This window comes from Neolamprologus brichardi, chromosome 16 (genome assembly GCF_056152115.1).
Source record: "Neolamprologus brichardi isolate AB-2024 chromosome 16, ASM5615211v1, whole genome shotgun sequence".
Lineage (NCBI taxonomy): Eukaryota > Metazoa > Chordata > Actinopteri > Cichliformes > Cichlidae > Neolamprologus > Neolamprologus brichardi.
The window spans coordinates 2,945,759-2,960,476 of NC_142119.1; the positions used below are offsets into that span (position 1 = coordinate 2,945,759).

At 43.2% G+C, this 14,718-nt stretch overlaps 2 protein-coding genes across 2 annotated transcripts; one reads left to right on the forward strand and one right to left on the reverse strand.

Annotated features, from left to right (window-relative positions):
- On the reverse strand, positions 1 to 3,428 carry akap19 (A-kinase anchoring protein 19). The gene is made up of 2 exons (XM_087853066.1): positions 3,008 to 3,428; positions 1 to 2,203 (listed from the first exon to the last, which is right to left on the reverse strand). The coding sequence occupies exon 2, from the start codon at positions 1,889 to 1,891 to the stop codon at positions 1,616 to 1,618; it is 276 nt and encodes a 91-aa protein (XP_087709192.1). The 5' UTR covers positions 1,892 to 2,203; positions 3,008 to 3,428; the 3' UTR covers positions 1 to 1,615.
- A 4,571-nt stretch (positions 3,429 to 7,999) lies between these two features.
- On the forward strand, positions 8,000 to 11,708 carry mstnb (myostatin b). Its single transcript, XM_006807627.2, has 3 exons — positions 8,000 to 8,540; positions 8,849 to 9,219; positions 9,976 to 11,708. The coding sequence occupies exons 1-3, from the start codon at positions 8,162 to 8,164 to the stop codon at positions 10,354 to 10,356; spliced, it is 1,131 nt and encodes a 376-aa protein (XP_006807690.1). The 5' UTR covers positions 8,000 to 8,161; the 3' UTR covers positions 10,357 to 11,708.
- Positions 11,709 to 14,718: the final 3,010 nt, after the last annotated feature.

The following is a 14,718-nucleotide window of genomic DNA, read 5'->3' on the forward strand; positions in this document are numbered from 1 at the left end:
TTGTTTAAAGGTCCAAAGAAGGTCAATTCATTTTATTTTTGCACCACCAAATCACAACGACAGTCGCTTCGAGCTGCTTTATATTGTAAGATAAAGACGAAAACATTACAAATAAAAGCCAACAATTAAACAGCCCACACTGAGCGAGCACTTGGTGACAGTGGGAAGGAAAAACTTCCTTTTAAAAGGAACCAGCAGTTGATGTCTTTCTGGGTTCAGTCTCTAGTTCCAGGTCTTATTGAACACAGCTTGATATTCAGTTTGTACATTACAGTAGCCATTAGAGTCTAACGGGAGACAGCTCATTGGCTAATGATGTATCAATCACAAAAGTTTTTTTTTTATATTTTTGAGTAACAAGGTCATGATTTCTGTAAACAGACATTAGATGGGAGGATTTTAAAAAAGCATTTCTATATATTCCTCTATATGTAAGAAAAAGCAGACAGAATTTTCCAAATTTGGCATCTCACACAAAAACAATGATAGACACCACTATGGCCAGAGGAGTTCAGGAGTGAGCCTTTAAAGCTGGCTCACTGTCATTAAGGACTTGGGCGGTTTAAACCTTATTCCAGATGCATTGGTGCTCTTGTTAGAGATAAAAGGTTAAATGTCATGGTTTTGTGCTTTCTCTTCTTTAGGGCAGGTATCAATATTTCTCAGGTATACACTGACACGATGTGGACAAACCCCCCAAAAAACAATCGAACAAAAAAAGAAACTAGGCCCTAAAACATTTTCCCCAAACTGCTGTTAGGTTTTTATTCACTCTTCTTTCTGTTGATGAGCCAAATGTTTCTTGAAAGTGTGTCAATCCTCCTCGTGCCCTGGTTTCTTTGCGCCGGCCGCCTATACGACCCAAGTCCTGTCAAAGTTCCCAAACTGCACGACTTGTGTGCAGAGAATATCCTGGAGGGCAGGAAGCGCATCATTTGTACCCTGGATTTCCTGGACTCGTTTTGAGGACATGTTTGGAAGGAGGGCTGCAGCCAAGCCTGTCTAATTGCAGAGCTGGAGGATAATGCTCCTCGTGGATCTCCAGGGAGGCCATTAGGAGCCCACAGAGCCTTTTGTCAGACCGGAAGGAATCACACAGCTGGGTGTGTTTCTGACCTGCTGATACAAGTTTTCAAGTGAGAGCCTTCACCAAATGAAGGGATCTATAAATAAGATCCTCCGTAAGAGGAGAGAATCTTGGCCCCAGGACAACATCAGTGGACGGGGTAGACTTTCACTGGCAAGGAGGAACATTGTGATTCCGGGCATATCTGATAGGATTTCTTATGAGGGCAGCCACGAAGAGCCAGCACCTACTGCGAGGCAGAGAGGGGACAAATAAGGACCGAGGAAGATGATATCTAGCTGAAGACGGTGTGCGTCAGTGAGGCTCCAGCTAAGAAACCAATAATCACAGAAACATAGATCAGAGCACTCTGGTCACTTTGGAGGTTTTTTAGTCTCAGTCCATGTAAATCAAATCCAAAAGTAGCTCAAATGTGAATCACCAACGCCTCATTCATACTCCTCCTCACAAGTAGGTGGAGTGACTCTGAATGATGGTCAGAGCAGCTCGTCCCAGCCTCACCTTTCCACTGCGACACACCTCCCCCCGTCATGGCACGTCACATTCAATGTAGGGGATGTCGCTGTAGCGGCGGTCTACCTCCACCCACTGCTGCACGGCCCGGGCCACGATCTCCTCCGATAGCTTCTGGGCGTACTCCAGCAGCACCGGGTTGACCTGAGGTGAGCTCTCCGGTGAACCCATGTCTGAATGAACTAAGTAGGCTTTCTTACCCCTTGTCCCTTTGCTCTTTCCCTCCACCTTCTCCGTGGAGTTTGCATTTTGGGCCACCGAGTCGCTCCTCTTGGATTTGACGCACCCCATACTCTGGAGGATGTTGCATTGATTCAGTTTAGGGTGGGGGGTGTAGGGTGGCAGTGAGGAGCCAGAGTCTTTGGTTAGATTTCCAACACCAACATTTCTTTTTTACCTCTGGAGGGGAGCTGTGTTCCTGCTGCAGTCACTGTCATCCACTCCCACTCGTAGCCATGTCTCTGAGCACAACAGGTGCGATGGTCGAGGTGGTGTTACACAGCTGCGGGTGGTGTTTTAGTGGGTTGACCGGCTAGGAGGCCCATCCCTGTGTGGGTCTGACAGTCCGGCAGCTTTCTTGACCAGATCTCACACCTTCCTTGGCTGCAGATAGAGAAGAGACAGAGACAGGATTGTTTAAAGTGATTTATTTTCCACTAGAGTAAAAACAGTCTAAAAATACCAGATGGTGGGGAGCGAGGGGAGGATTGTGGACAAATTTCACAGTGGCTGTGACCCTGGGCTCCAGCGGCTGGTTCGAGGTCAAGGCCCTGAAGTTGGCTCATCTCTGCAGGGTCACTTTTAACCGCGCTCCACTCTTCTGCACATCCACTGTGTTACTCATCCACCCTCCTCCTCCTCTACTAACTCAGCGTGTTTTATGACTCAATCCCCCTCGCCCTATTTTGTATAGCATGACACAGGCACGTCTGTCTCTGGCCTGAGTGCCCTGATGCTGTTTTGTTGTAAGCCCGTGTCTCCCATCTGTTCCACTAAGCGAGCCTTGCAGCCTGATTCGCAGTGACAGCTCCTCTATTTTTTTTTCTAGGACTGGAGGCCTCAGTGCACAGCAAACATGTGCTTCATTCAGAAAGCTGCAAGTAGTCTGCACAACACGCAGCACATGAATGATTCATGCAGAGCCGGGGAGTCTCCCTGTGAGTACAACAACATTTGGAGGTGCGGGCAGACATCAACACAGGAAATCCGCATCCACAGCTGATGTTATGTTAATGAGCTCAAATGGCTACAAACAGTTGCCTTAGTATGAAAAACTGAGAGCACCCGTCAGATGTCTGACAGACACATGGGATTTGGATTAAACGTGATTGGAACAGCACAGTGTTGCAGCTTTATCTCTACAAACATGAACATGACTGTGTAGTGGCCCAAAGAAGCTGTACATACTTCTAGAAGAGAGTCTCAGATTTCTCTCCATTCCACTTTAAAACGAAATAATCCAGCGACAGAAGAAGGAGCAATAACGCCAAGGTCGTTCATATAAACAGTAATCCATACATCATGTTGTGTCTCTGCGCTTCGCCCCCCTCTGCTTTCCAAACAGCATCCGACGGATCTGAACTTGAACCTTATTGGCTGTAATGTAAAGAGATCAAAATATCTCCACAAGTTCGTGGCGCTGCTCGCCGGTTTGGTTATTTGTGAGGAAGCGCTCCGTGCCAGATTTCCAAATAATCTCCGAGCCTGGAAGGTGCGGGCTCTGCAGACTGTTTCCCCTGATGCCTTCGCGTCGGTCAGTCAACGCAGAGTGCAGCTCCGGGAGAGAAAATCATAGGTCTGGACTGAGCTGAGCACAGCGACGCTTGACGGAGGTTACCGAGCTGCAGCGGGGCTTCAGAGGAGAGAGAACCCAGACGATCCGCACCCACACGGGGCGAGCCTGCCATCTGCCGGCCACACAAGTGACGAAACGATATGGAGGTGCACTTGTGCAGAATAAACGTGGGGCCCTAACAAAAATCCTAAAAACACAAATGAGGGACAAACTGACTTCTATTTTAATTTAAACTGCTCAAAAACCCAAAGGAACACTTTTTATTCAGAGTACAGCACCAAGTCAGTTAAACCTCTGGGATACTGATCCTTGGGGCGCCACCAGGGTGGGGGGCACTGGCCACCTTCCAAAATTTGCTGGCCCTCCCAGAGGCCCTCCCTGGTAAGACTGTCCTATGTTGGTAGTAATTCTAATAAACGTGAGCACAAAAAGTGGCAGACGCCCTACAATGAGTTGAAACTTTAACTTACTATTTATTCCTGCTTAAAACTGATTATCATGGATTTCAGTTAACAGGTGATCTAGACGAGCATCAAAAAGACAACCCCTGAACAGGAATAGTTTCACAGGTGGAGGAAACTGACGTTTTCCCCTCCTCATCTTTTTTTGACTGTTTTCCATTTGACTAGGATCAGTGTCACTACTGGTAGCGTGAGCTGATACCTAGACTCTGCAGAGGTTGCGCAGGTAGCCCAACTCCTTCAGGATGGCACATCAATACGTCCGTATAATCTTAAGAGCACGGATGAGATTTCGGGAGTTACTCTAAGGAGAGCTGGATAGAGCCGTAACAGGCCTCTAACCCATCAGCTGAACTGGTATCTGCTCCTTTAGGCATAGAAGATCAGGATGAGCAAAACAGAGATACAGAATGACGTCCAGCAGGCCACTGGTGTGAATCAGAAGCAGATTTCATGAAGCCGTGGAGAAGATTATGTTGTCTGTGACATCGTTCAGCATGACCGATGTGTTCTGGTGATGCGTCAGTGATAGTCTGGGGGGGCATATTCATAGAGGAACGCATAGACATCTACAGGCTAAGCACCAGCATCCTGTTGGGTATCAGGATTAAATCCTTGGACCCATTGTCAGACCCTACACTGGTACACTGGGTCCTGGGTTCCTCCTTGTGCGTGACAATGTCCGACCTCATGTGGTGAGAGTATGCAGGCAGTTCCTGGACAATGATAGCATTGACTGGTGCCCACACTAACCTGACCTAAATCCTAAATAGGACACCTCTGGGACATTATGTTTTGGGACCTTCAGACAGTCCCAGGTTGCACCTCAGATTGTTCAGGAGCTCAGTAATGTCCTGGTCCAGATCTGGGAGGAGATCACATCCACAGACACCATCCACCCTTTCTCCTGCCCCAGTGTTGTCATACTTTTTTCATTTTGATTTTTGGGGTGTCTTTGAATTCAGCTGTCTGTAGGTTGATAACTTTCATCACCACCAAACAATGTGACGTAACCTATTACCCAGTCCATATCAATGTAGATATCCAGCATTATTTTTCCTGCATTGAAATCTCTTGTGTGTATAATGAGATGTGAACATTTTCTTACTTAAAGCTCCACCGTGTAGGGGGGAATAGATTAACCTTACACATAAAATATCTCTGATTCAATTACAGGAGGAGACACAAACTCAGCCTCAGAAGATTGCAAGCTAAAACATGTGCCAAATGTCTCATGTGGCTCCATCTGCTGGCGGGTGAATCTATACCTTTTCTTGTATCAGATGCCCACTATACTGTGGAAATAATTAATTAACGTATCCGTCCTCTTGTCTCTTTCTGAAATGCTTCTCTCGTAAGACTCAAAAATAACGGACAATAATATTTGCAAATAAATAAATCTAAGACTCACCTTCCATCAGTTGCACAAGGTTATTGGAAATCTCTATTTCTTTTTATTTGAGGGAGTTTTTAATCATACTCCACTTTGTGGGCACACACAATTCTCCACCTTGGGAGAAGTGTGGACACCAAATGATGTTGACATGTTAACCTGCAAGAGACCCATGATGGCAGTCTAAAACCTGATTTTAGTTTTAGTTTGTCTTATAGTGTTGACTTTGGTCACAATGCTCAACACTGTCTAGACACGAAGGAACATGAGAACAAAGGACCAAAAAGCTCTGTACTCCCACATAAAGACAGGCTGCCTCAGTCATTTATTGTACACATAAATAGAATAAAACTACAATAAAACTATTGTTAGATTTACAAAAAGATGTTGGCTTCATTCATAGCTCTGATTTCTTGATTGGCATGTGGATACACCCCCCATAGGCTGCTGAGAAAATAAACTAACCACCAGTTTTCAGGCCCCTCTTCTGTGGAACCAGCTTCCAGTTTGGATTCGGGAGACAGACACTATCTCTACTTTTAAGATTAGGCTTCAAACTTTCCTTTTTGCTAAAGCATATAGTTAGGGCTGGACCAGGTCACCCTGAATCCTCCCTTAGTTATGCTGCAATAGATGTAGGCTGCCGGGGGATTCCCATGATGCATTGAGTTTTTCCTTTCCAGTCACCTTTCTCACTCACTATGTGTTAACAGACCTCTCTGTGTTGAATCATATCTGTTATTAATCTCTGTCTCTCTTCCACAGCATGTCTTTATCCTGTCTTCCTTCTCTCACCCCAACCAATCACAGCAGATGGCCCCGCCCCTCCCTGAGCCTGGTTCTGCCGGAGGTTTCTTCCTGTTAAAAGGGAGTTTTTCCTTCCCACTGTCGCCAAAGTGCTTGCTCATAGGGGGTCATATGATTGTTGGGTTTTTCTCTGTATCTATGAAGCGCCTTGAGGCAACTTTTGTTGTGATTTGGCGCTATATAAATAAAATTGAAATGAATTTAATTGAATTTATTAGGTATCCCTTGCTAGTACTGTATTGGACCCTCTTGTTGAATGAACTCTTTGTGACATAGATTCAATAAGGTGCTGTAACTTTCCTCAGGGATTTTGGTTCACGTTGAGATGATAGCATCACACAGCTGCTGCACATCCATGATGTGAATGTCCTCTTCGACCACAAACAAAAATGTTCTGTTGGATTGAGATCTGGTGACTGTGGAGGTCATCTGAGTATAGTGAACTCATTATCATGTTTACGAAACCAATTTGAGATAATCTGAGTTTTGACACACGGTGGTCAGAAAGGCATTGACATCAGCAATCCTCTACTTGGGTAGGCTGTGGTGTGTAAATGATGTACAGTTTGCATTAAGTGGTCCAAAGTGTACCAAGAAAACACCCCCACACCATCAGCCTGAAGCACTGATGCAAGACAGGCTAGATCCAAACTTTCATGGTATAAAAGACAAAATCTGACCCCGCCATGTGAATCTAAAAGTAGAAATTGAGACATTTTTCCAGTCTTCTGTTGTCCTCTGCTGATGAGCCTGTGTGCGTTGTTATCAACGATCCCTGTGTTAGCTGACAGGAGTGGCACACAGTGCAGGTTTGTTCTGCATACCTTGGTTGCTATGAGAGGTATATGCATTACTGTTACTATTCTATCAGCTTTAGGTTGTCCAGCCATTCTCCTTTGACCTCTGACATCAGCAGGCATTTTGACCCAGAGAAGTGTTGCTCGCTGGATATTTTTTCCCCCTGGACCATTCTCTAATGGCTAAGTATATTTATCTGAATCAGTGCCACACAGAACAACTTTAGATGTTACAGAATTTAAAGTACATGCGGTGCATAAAAATTAAAGACATACATTTTCAAATAGCCTTGACACCAGCAATTTATGTTTCTGATGTTAGTGTTAGTAACTGGCCACACGATGGCGCTCTGGTCTCGTGTCGTTCAACCAACTTTCACTATTTTGAAAAGTCCTTGGCCAGTTATTTTCTACATTTTAGTTTATTCTCTTTGGCCCTGATGTCATTGCCCAATGCTCTTTTGAGAAATAATATGGCCAGAGGGGCCGATGGCGCAATATGGCAGCCTCGCTTCTGTCAGTCTGCCCCAGGGCAGCTGTGGCTACAACCGTAGCTGCCTCCACCAGTGTGTGAATGTGAGAGTGAATGAATAGTGGAATTGTAAAGCGCTTTGGGTGCCTTGATAAGCGCTATATAAATCCAATCCATTATTAATATAGTTCCAGATTTTCATGGAAGAGGATTTATTCGATTTTGACAGAAAGCCTGACCTCAACAAAGCAGATGATTTAATTGCCACTTGATAACATTACAACTGTCATGTTTCTTCAGGTGGTAAATTCATTTAGAAATTAACATTTTAATCCAGAATCAGCCGAAAATCCAAAACGCTGCCCTTTCTCAAGGACGCAGAAAGAGATGCGAGCAAAGATATGACCGACTATTGGATATTCTTTAGAGAAGATACGCATTGTAAAGTTTAAGAAAATGAAGAATGCAGCTTCTATCTTTATTCAAGACTTGCATTAAATTATTTGTTTTTGGGTGATATAAAACATTGTCTGAGTGAGATTTCCCGTCCAGCACATGCCCACAACCACCGTTCCTTTATGGGTTGACAGCGAAAGAAAATTTTTCTGTCAGTCGGTTAAAATTCATTGTTGCCTGTCCAGCCAATCATAGATTTTGACGACACAAAAGAGGCTAAAGTTGGAGTATAAAAAGGTGCGCGCTAATAAACTATGATGCCTATCAGTGTGGGACATTAATCCAACCCCAGTTCAGTCGCGCATCAGCTCCGACACAGTGCAAAGGATTTTTTTTTAAACAAAGCGTAATTTTAAATCAGACTTCACACCTAAGAGACAATGCATCTGTCTCAGATCGTGCTGTATCTGAACTTGCTGATTGCTTTGGGTCCAGTAGTTCTGAGTGACCAAGAGGCGCACCAGCAGCCTTCCGTCAGCACCCCAGTAGACACGGATCAATGCGCTACCTGCGAGGTCCGGCAGCATATTAAAACCATGCGATTAAACGCGATAAAGTCTCAGATTCTGAGCAAGCTGCGAATGAAGGAAGCTCCCAACATTAGCAGAGAGATCGTGAAGCAGCTCCTGCCCAAAGCGCCGCCGCTGCAGCAGCTTCTGGATCAGTACGACGTGCTCGGAGATGACAACAGGGAAGAAGTCCTGGAGGACGACGACGAGCACGCAACCACAGAGACAATTGTGATGGTGGCAACTGAACGTAAGTGTGAATTTTCTTTATTTTTTTGTGTCACTGCGTAAGCGCACTCGAATGTCTCCAAAATATTTTTTTACGCACGTGGCAGAGCGCAGAGGAGAGTTTATTTTTAGAGAGCAGTCATTTTTTTTCCCACCAAGGTTTTGTGTTAAAATGTTGATGCAAAAGATTCAAAACACTTTATGAAACATGGTGTTTGGGCAGAGAGTGCGCCGAGTGATTACGCATGAGTTTTACGCAATCATGCGCAAACGCGCCACTTTATTTCTCAGCGATCATGGAATTAATTTTCTTTTCCCATGTCTCCGCAGCTGATTCCGCCGTGCAGGTGGACGGGCAACCAAAGTGCTGCTTTTTCTCAATTACGCAGAAGTTTCAAGCCAGTCGCGTAGTTCGAGCGCAGCTTTGGGTGCATCTGCGTCCATCAGAAGAAGTGACCACCGTGTTCCTGCAAATCTCCCGGCTTATGCCGGTCACAGACGGGAACAGACACATACGAATCCGCTCCTTGAAGATCGACGTGAATGCCGGGGCCAGCTCTTGGCAAAGTATAGACGTCAAGCAAGTGTTGACTGTGTGGCTGCGGCAGCCGGAGACCAACTGGGGCATCGAGATCAACGCTTTCGATTCGAGGGGAAATGACTTAGCTGTGACCTCCGCAGAGCCGGGAGAGGAGGGTCTGGTGAGCTCAACTTTTACTTGAAATTTAACAGGGAGCTTGTGGTTAGGTTTTCACTTTGAAACGATGAACAATAGATGGAGCTTGGTCTCATATGTGTAGAGCAAGAGGCTATCTGTCGCTACTGTCACAATCGGTGCATATCTAGCCATTTCTAAAGCGCCTAGGTTCAGAAAACTGTTAATGCGTCTCTGTACAGAGGGTGAGACTTTAACTTCCAGTGTGCAGAGAGGCTTTGCAGGCTCAGCAGGCGTTTAAACATTCCTGCATTTCACTGCTGGAAGAAGGAATCAGGATATAAAAGACTTTTGAAAGCTGTTAATCAACACAGACTCCATGTAGGCGCACACCTGCATTTGGACAAGCGCCCGGTCCACAATAACCTCAAATCTTATTGCTTGATTACATAAAGGTTCACCTGCTCCACATTCCTTTAAGTATTCAGTGTGGCTGTGCAAATCAGAGTAATTGCTGGCACATACACACACAGAGCTACTATCAATGACAAACATACATCACAGAGCTCTAATAATGGCACCCGGCACTGGGGCAATTAGAATAACTAGACAGCTGTGGCTAACCAACCATCAGATGATTTAATTTCTGCATAACTCAAAGTTTCATAATATTATCGTGCCATGTTTGAAAACTGACAGCCACAGGGCAGCGGATTAAAAGATAAAAAGCTGAATGCTGTCACCCGCCTCCACCTGCAAACCTGTTATTATCAGATTGTTCACACACACTCTCTTGTTTCAGCAACCGTTCATGGAGGTGAAGATTTCAGAGGGCCCCAGGCGTGCCCGGAGAGACTCGGGCCTGGACTGCGATGAGAACTCTCCTGAGTCCCGGTGCTGTCGCTACCCACTCACTGTGGACTTCGAGGACTTTGGCTGGGACTGGATTATTGCACCAAAACGCTACAAGGCCAACTATTGCTCTGGGGAGTGTGAGTACATGCACTTACAGAAGTACCCACACACCCACCTGGTGAACAAAGCCAACCCCAGAGGGACTGCAGGTCCCTGCTGTACCCCAACAAAGATGTCGCCAATCAACATGCTCTACTTTAACCGCAAAGAGCAAATCATCTATGGCAAGATCCCCGACATGGTGGTGGACCGTTGTGGATGCTCCTGAGTTGGGATGGAGAGAGAAAGGGGGCGGGGGCGAAGGGGCCGAGGCGCCGTCCAGCATCCTACTTTAAGACTGTTTGATACCACCAATCCACCAGTTCCAGTGCTTTCCTGCAGAACACGGTGCAATAGAATCAGAGTAGAAGCCACAAACAGCCCGACCTTCCTGCAGGGCAACGCTTTCATAGTTCTCACTTTTCTTTCCTCCAGTGAAATCTTAGCCATAGAGGCTTGAAGCCAGGTGGATGCAAGAATGCAAACACACACACACACACACACACACACACACACACACACACACACACACACACACACACACACACACACACACACACACCAACAAATATAACACATGCTGGACCTTGAAGTGAATGTAGCCAGAAATGATCACAGTTTTCCAAAACAGTGTTATTATTCTTTGTTTTTTAAATGATCTGTGCTCTGTCCATTTATACCAACATGCCGTCCGTTTATACACCACTCCACTTGTAGCTGATATACAAGCTATCACACTTGATGCTCTGTGTTTGTGATAATCATTTTTTTAGTTTTGTTTTCAGAGTGAAACCAGGAATCCTCAAGGACTTTTTGAAAGGGCTCGGAAAAACACAGCTGGAGACTCTTTAGGGTGATATTTCACACTGGTAGAACATGTTTTAGTACCCCTAAGTGTCCCCAAGAGTCAATGAAAAGTTAAACTACACAAAAGACTAACTAAACTGGAGATTAATCTCTCTTGTATTGCTCAAAGTTTCAGTTTTCAGTTCCCTCCCCCATAATGATGTGGTGGTTAATCTCTCTTCAGAGCCTATGGATACAAACATGTTCCACCAGTCGGAAGTACCACTTTAGGTCTTGTCAGGTCCTCACTTATTCTGTCATACATACATGCAACAATATATCCAACTGAGAGATCATTCTCCCTCAGTCGCAATTGTCAGTATCCAACCAAACAGCCCAACCTGCCCGATACACTTGAATTATTCTGATTGTAAATTCACATGACTGGACAGAAGGACTTGAACTGAAGGCACGATGAATGCAGCCTCCAAATGAAAGTGTGTTTAAGACAGAAAACGATGTGAATGTCGAAATCATGTTTAGACTCTGTCTTACAAACACAGTTTGCACTATGGCACACCAATAGAAAGAATTGGTTGCTACAAAAAAAAGTTGTAAAAACTGATTTTGATATGTTTGCTAATTTGTATTGTATTCATATGGCATTTGTTTCCAGTAGGAGTTGCCTTTCTGAACCATTGTTGGTAAATATGTAAAACTGCAACCTAGCAAGATAAATGTTGTAATGCAGCAACTCTATATACTTGTTTTAACAAATAAAATTTCTAGCTTGTTTGAAGAGTTCTGTTTCTTTGATTAGCTGACATCTTGACGAAGCTCATTTTCGGTCATAAACCTCGATAGAATTTGTTATTAGAGCTGCTTCAGAGAAAGCTTTGCGGTCACGTTTCAGTATCACAACACAACAACCTGAACCTCAATATCGCAGCCCCCCTCCTGTCACACTCCAGCAGCTGAGAATCTTTATGTCTTCAGCACATGGTGCAAGCTGATACAGCCAGTGCGTGACTGTGTGTATGTGTGTGTGCAAAAAACAAATTCCAGCACTCGTCCTCCCTCCATCTACCGGACTACACCTGCACAATCCCGTCACCGCCCGTTTTTCTTATGCACGGCTCAGCCCAATTTCCCTGACTCTGCTTTTTTTCCCCCCATCACGGGATGTTGAAAGTGTTGTAGTCTAATGAGAGGATGTGAACTCTGGTGCGCTCTGACAGCATGACCTATTCTACTGACAGCCTCATTGAGGCCTGACTTCCGCCCGGTAGAGGGCGAATTGAGCGCCACCCGTGAGAGCCACTTCCTTTCCTGCTGAGAGCTGGAAAACTGCCATGAAGATCAGCCACAGCGCAGAGCCGAGCCTGGGCAGAGTGGATCCACAGAGCGTCTTTGCTCTCTAAGTGGGAGATTACAGATTCTGAATTCCTGTGGCCAGTGGAAAGATCCGTACTTCCAATATTTATATATTATTGCTAATTTAACCGTTTGTGGGCAGAACCATTTAAAAAAAAGTGTACCATTTACCAGTTTAACTATCCTCCTACACTAGTGCTCTTTACATGTAAGACATGGACACAAGAATTTTATAACGTTCCAAAAGTTGAACTTCACAATATTATTCAGATACCAAAATTTATTTTGCAATTCTTCTTAAATTATGATCTAATTTAAGTATCCAAAATTCTTACAGATACGTGCAACAGAACATTATGCTGTAATTATTTTTAGATTAATGACTACATTTGGAGTTCTTTAAATGAAAGGAAATACAATTAATGCAGTGAGTTTGTTTTAGGCAGTGAATACTTTAGCGGAACAGACAGATTACTGTTATGAGTGTGTTTTGCATTTCTGAGCATCCTAACATCCTCCTCAACCATTTTACAGGGATTTTTGAATCTATAGAGTCATATGGTCCAGGCTAAATAAAGGTTAAACACTATAAATAAACCTTGGTATTTTCAGAGACAAGCTCAGATATGTTATTACTGAAATATAGAAGTGCACAAATCAGATTCACTGTATCAGTATTTTCTAGGTAATTGTTTACCAAATGCTGGGACACAATAAAGTCTGAAAATGATGGTGAAATAAAGATTTATGAAGCGGGGTCAATTGAATGATCTACAGAAAGTAGAAAAAAGAATGGTCCATAAAAACTGTTGCAAAAACTACCAGACACGGTTGTAGCTAGTCAGGAGCCTGAATACAGCTTTTTGGATAAGTTAGCTAATGCTGACACGGAGTCATGCAAAAAAAGATCTAGAAACCAAGCATTGCTTCTTAAAGAAACCTGAGCTGCTTCTAAAGGTGTGAATACAGGTGTGCCTTGACATTTATGGGATATGCTTTGGTGTGGCTTGGGCACAGAAATATTTGAAAAGCAGAATATGAGTATCCTAATCTCCATTTTTTACATTATAAACTACACATTACTATTATAGGCACACTATAGATATTGCATGGGTATTATAGAGCTCCTCAAACTCCCCTTACTACATTATAAGCATAAGTTAGAATTTTAAGTGCAGGCTGTAACACCTCGCTTAAATGGCATTTTAGAAGTTAACATACAATCCTGTTTTCTTTGAAGACATTGTTCCCTGTTCTTATTGCCCTGTTTACTTTTAACATTAGTTTTTCAAGATGTTTTGTCCATTATTAGTGTAATTGAATAAAAAAAAACATAAAATTAAAGAAATTATCTATTTTATATATTAGTTATCTGTTCAGTATTCAATTAAATCACAAGAGGTTCATAAATAAAGATTCCCTAGCTAACTCAAAATTAAGAAAAAATCCTGGGTGAAATATAAAATCTTAATGATAGCCATTTTAGAAGTTATTAAATTAAAAACTCAAAAAAATATTATAAATAGGTATAAATAATGTTTCATTGTCTTTTATGATTTTACAGTTGTAAAACTACTCAGGTTGTGGGTTTGGGCACATATATAAACAGCCACATGAGCTGCTCTGATTCAGTAATGACTGCCCATCTTTTTCATTCATAAGCTGCTTGTTTCGGGCAGACAGCAGCTGCTCTTCCACAGTGTTCACTGCAGTGTGTTGTTTGTGAACAGGAGCTGGGATACATTTCCACTGAGCATCATTACATCTGTCAGGAGTCCGACCCTGGAGGACCGTATCCGCCAGCAACATTCCACCTCTGACAGGTGAGGAAGTGAGAGTGAGAACGGGAAGAAGGATGTTCAGGGGTGAAAGAGTAGTCCAAGGCAGCTGGAGACCCCGTTATTGGATAGGATTCCTGTTGCGTAAATTTAATAGAAATTGAATGGATTAAACATACTCTTTGTTAAGTGTGCATTCACAAATAGCCATTAATAACATATGATAAAGTTGCTTGATGATTTTTTAGTAATTATATGAAAATACGTACTTAAGGGAATCTAGTAATGATTATGGAAATCAAATAGATTTACCAAAACTAGAGGTGATTGAATTTTTAAAAAAAATTATTTCTTTTATTTTTATTTTACTCTTTTCAGTTTAGCTTTTTATTGGTTAAAATGGTTTCAGTTGAGTTTTTATTAGTTTCTATGTTAGTGTTTGTTTTTCTGATATGAAGTTAACAACATTACAATAACACAATAAACCTAAACCCTAGGCACGTCATGTAGACAGTCTCAATAAACATATTCAGCAGAACATCTTCAGGCTGGTTTGTTGACAAACTAACAAAGACTAAAGATAAAGACATTTCCTGTGTATTCCATATGCTTTTTACTTACTTTTATAAGTAAGTAAAAAGCATAAGTAAAAA

What these genes read in the sequence shown, in the direction of transcription:
- akap19 (XM_087853066.1), bottom strand. Translation starts at nt 1,891, where the DNA reads ATGGGGTGCGTCAAATCCAAGAGGAGCGACTCGGTGGCCCAAAATGCA.
- mstnb (XM_006807627.2), top strand. Translation starts at nt 8,162, where the DNA reads ATGCATCTGTCTCAGATCGTGCTGTATCTGAACTTGCTGATTGCTTTG. An exon ending in TGTGATGGTGGCAACTGAAC is followed by an intron (nt 8,541 to 8,848) that starts GTAAGTGTGAAT and finishes ATGTCTCCGCAG; the next exon opens with CTGATTCCGCCGTGCAGGTG. An exon ending in AGCCGGGAGAGGAGGGTCTG is followed by an intron (nt 9,220 to 9,975) that starts GTGAGCTCAACT and finishes CTCTTGTTTCAG; the next exon opens with CAACCGTTCATGGAGGTGAA.